Here is a 2,719-nt window from a genome sequence, read left to right on the forward strand (position 1 = left end):
CAGCAGGTTCTCCTCTGCACACTGAAAGCCACAGAGGTCACAAGAAAAGACCCTCTGTGGCCCGTGCGCCTGCCTGACGTGCACAGGTAAGGCCGCGCTGCTCTCCGCTTTGTGGCCACAGGGGCCGCAAGCGTGGTCCTCAGGCTGCTGTGTGTGACACTCGGCGTGCTTCTCCAAATCGGAGCAGGAAGCAAACGAGTGACCACATGTGCCGCACTGCAGAACTGCATCCACACTTCCGAGGGTACCGCTCACAGGCATCTCATTCTGGGGGAAGGGAAGCTCTCTTTCTGGATCAAGGAAAACCATTTCCTGAGCAGGCTTCTTCTCAGCGTCTGTTTCCAGAGAAGCAGCGTCCGTGGGGCTAACGTTGCAGGGGGCAGCAAAGGCACCAGGAAGACACACGCCTCCATCAGGGTCACTAAGGAGGGCCCCCACCCCTGTCCCCGCCAACGGGACACCCGCTTCCAGGCCTGCACCCTCAGGCCTCTCTGACCCAGGGATGCCCAGCTCCCCCGACTGGAGGGGCTCTGCCTCAGCTAATTTCATTCTCTTGGAAGCGTGTTCATTTCCATCATTCTCCACGACAGCGCTGTCAAAGTCCAATGACTCTAAAAAACCTCTTTTGCTTGTGGAATTCTCAGAGGAATCTGCTATCACCTCAGATACAGGCCCACAATCTACATCATGGGGTGAACTATTTCTCAAGTCTTTTGCTTCTTTGTTTACACTGTCATCCTCATCATTCTCTGGTTTCTTCTCAGTATCCATCACTAATAAAGTGCTGATGATGCTTCTTGTGTCAGGGGTGGCTCACTGGGCACACATAACCTGGGAAGAAAATAAAAACGGTATAAAACCTTTGAACATAAAGAAAAGACACACAAGTTAGTCAAAAAGTCAACATAAAGTGACACACTAGACAAAAAATATCATAAAATTAGCCTCGAGGTCTCCTTTACATTGAGATGGATTTGATCGCGTGTGCAAAGTCCTTTACGAAATGCATGAAATCAGATTTGGGGCATACCACATCATCATACTGCTGACTCAGGAAGCAATGCTACACTACTTTGATAGAAAAAGTAATTTTCAACCAGCTTACAAAAAAACTCCCATGTTTTAATTCTTTTCACTGGTACATTTCAATTTACTACTTAAAAAAAAAAAAAAACAGAGAAGCCCTCTTTTCAAATTACATTTCCGTGAACTCCCATTCTGTAGAACAGATTAAACAAAAACTGCTGTGATACAAGTCAGGGAGCCAGCCCTCCCCCTCTTTAGCTTCCCAATAGAAGCCCAAGTCCCAGTGTAAAGAAAACATAATTTTAAAACAACTGCTTCATCCTCTTCCCCTAGAGCAAAGAGTCTGACTATCATCCTTCTAAGTATATCCTAATTAACAACATGCATATCCTCATCACACATCATCGTTCATGTTCAAGCACTGTTGCCAATGAACAGCCACTCCTGTTCCAGGTGTCAATCACCAATGTCTTCATCTAACAGTCATTTTGTGTTGTCTGAAGGTTAACAGGTTAAGGGGAAATGTCACTGATAGAGTAGAATTAATAACGTAAATTTTAGTGGGGGGAGGAAGAATTTTATTGAATAAAATGCTTTAAAATCAATAACATTGATTTTATTTTTCATTATGCTATTTAATTCAATTAAAACATATCATTTTCCATTTACTTTACACCATGAATGGGATTCTCAGCCAAATGCCATTTAATTTGATGTTAATTAAAAGTATTATTCATCAAGTATTATGGCCTCAAAGCTAATGGTAACTATTTTTAACTATTTTAACCATTTTGGGGGTTTTTTTTGTCACGATGACAAACCAAATGAAGGCTGTTGCTCTGACTCTGCTAAAAGTAGGGACTAGAAATTATATATAAGATAATGACACCAAAATCATGAGTAACAATAGAAAAAAATTAATAAATTGGTCTTTATCAAAATTAAAAGCTTCAGGGCTTCCCTGGTGGCATGGTGGTTGGGAGTCCGCCTGCTGATGCAGGGGACGTGGGCTCGTGCCCCGGTCCGGGAGGATCCCACATGTCATGGAGTGGCTGGGCCCGTGAGCCATGGCCGCTGGGCCCGCACGTCCAGAGCCTGTGCTCCGTGGCGGGAGAGGCCATGGCAGAGTGGGAGGCCTGCGTACCGCAAAAAAAAAAAATTAAAAGTTTCAAATGACATTATCTTCAAAGACCACCAAAAAGAAGTGAAAAGATGAGCCACAGGATGGGAAAAATGTTCTGCAAATCAATATCTGATACAGGACTTAATCTAGAATATATAAAAAAAGAAATCTTATAACTCAATGATTTTTTAAAAATCCAATTTTAAAAGGAGCTGAGGGGCTTCCCTGGTGGTGCAGTGGTTAAGAATCCGCCTGCCAGGGGCTTCCCTGGTGGCGCAGTGCTTGAGAGTCCGCCTGCCGATGCAGGAGACGCGGGTTCGTGCCCCGTTTCGGGAGGATCCCACATGCCGCGGAGCGGCTGGGCCCGTGAGCCATGGCCGCTGGGCCTGCGCGTCCGGAGCCTGTGCTCCGCAAATAAAAAAAAAAAAAGAATCCGCCTGCCAATGCAGGCGACACAGGTTCAAGCCCTGGTCCGGGAAGATCCCACATGGCACAGAGTAACTAAGCCCATGCACCACAACTACTGAGCCTGCGCTCTAGAGCCCGTGAGCCACAACTATTGAAGCTCTC

At 45.8% G+C, this 2,719-nt stretch overlaps 1 protein-coding gene across 1 annotated transcript in view; it reads right to left on the minus strand.

Moving 5' to 3' along the window:
- The window catches only part of ZNF407 (zinc finger protein 407), a 407,110-nt gene extending 406,339 nt beyond the window's left edge, over nt 1–771 (minus strand). Inside the window, exon 1 of the mRNA XM_007449668.1 lies at nt 5–771. Coding sequence (XP_007449730.1) covers nt 5–771 — 767 coding nt within the window. The remainder of the gene's footprint in view (nt 1–4) is intronic.
- Between the last annotated feature and the right edge of the window lie 1,948 nt (nt 772–2,719).

The sequence above is a fragment of the Lipotes vexillifer genome, unplaced genomic scaffold (genome assembly GCF_000442215.2).
Source record: "Lipotes vexillifer unplaced genomic scaffold, Lipotes_vexillifer_v1.1 scaffold196, whole genome shotgun sequence".
In the NCBI taxonomy this organism is placed as follows: Eukaryota; Metazoa; Chordata; class Mammalia; order Artiodactyla; family Lipotidae; genus Lipotes; species Lipotes vexillifer.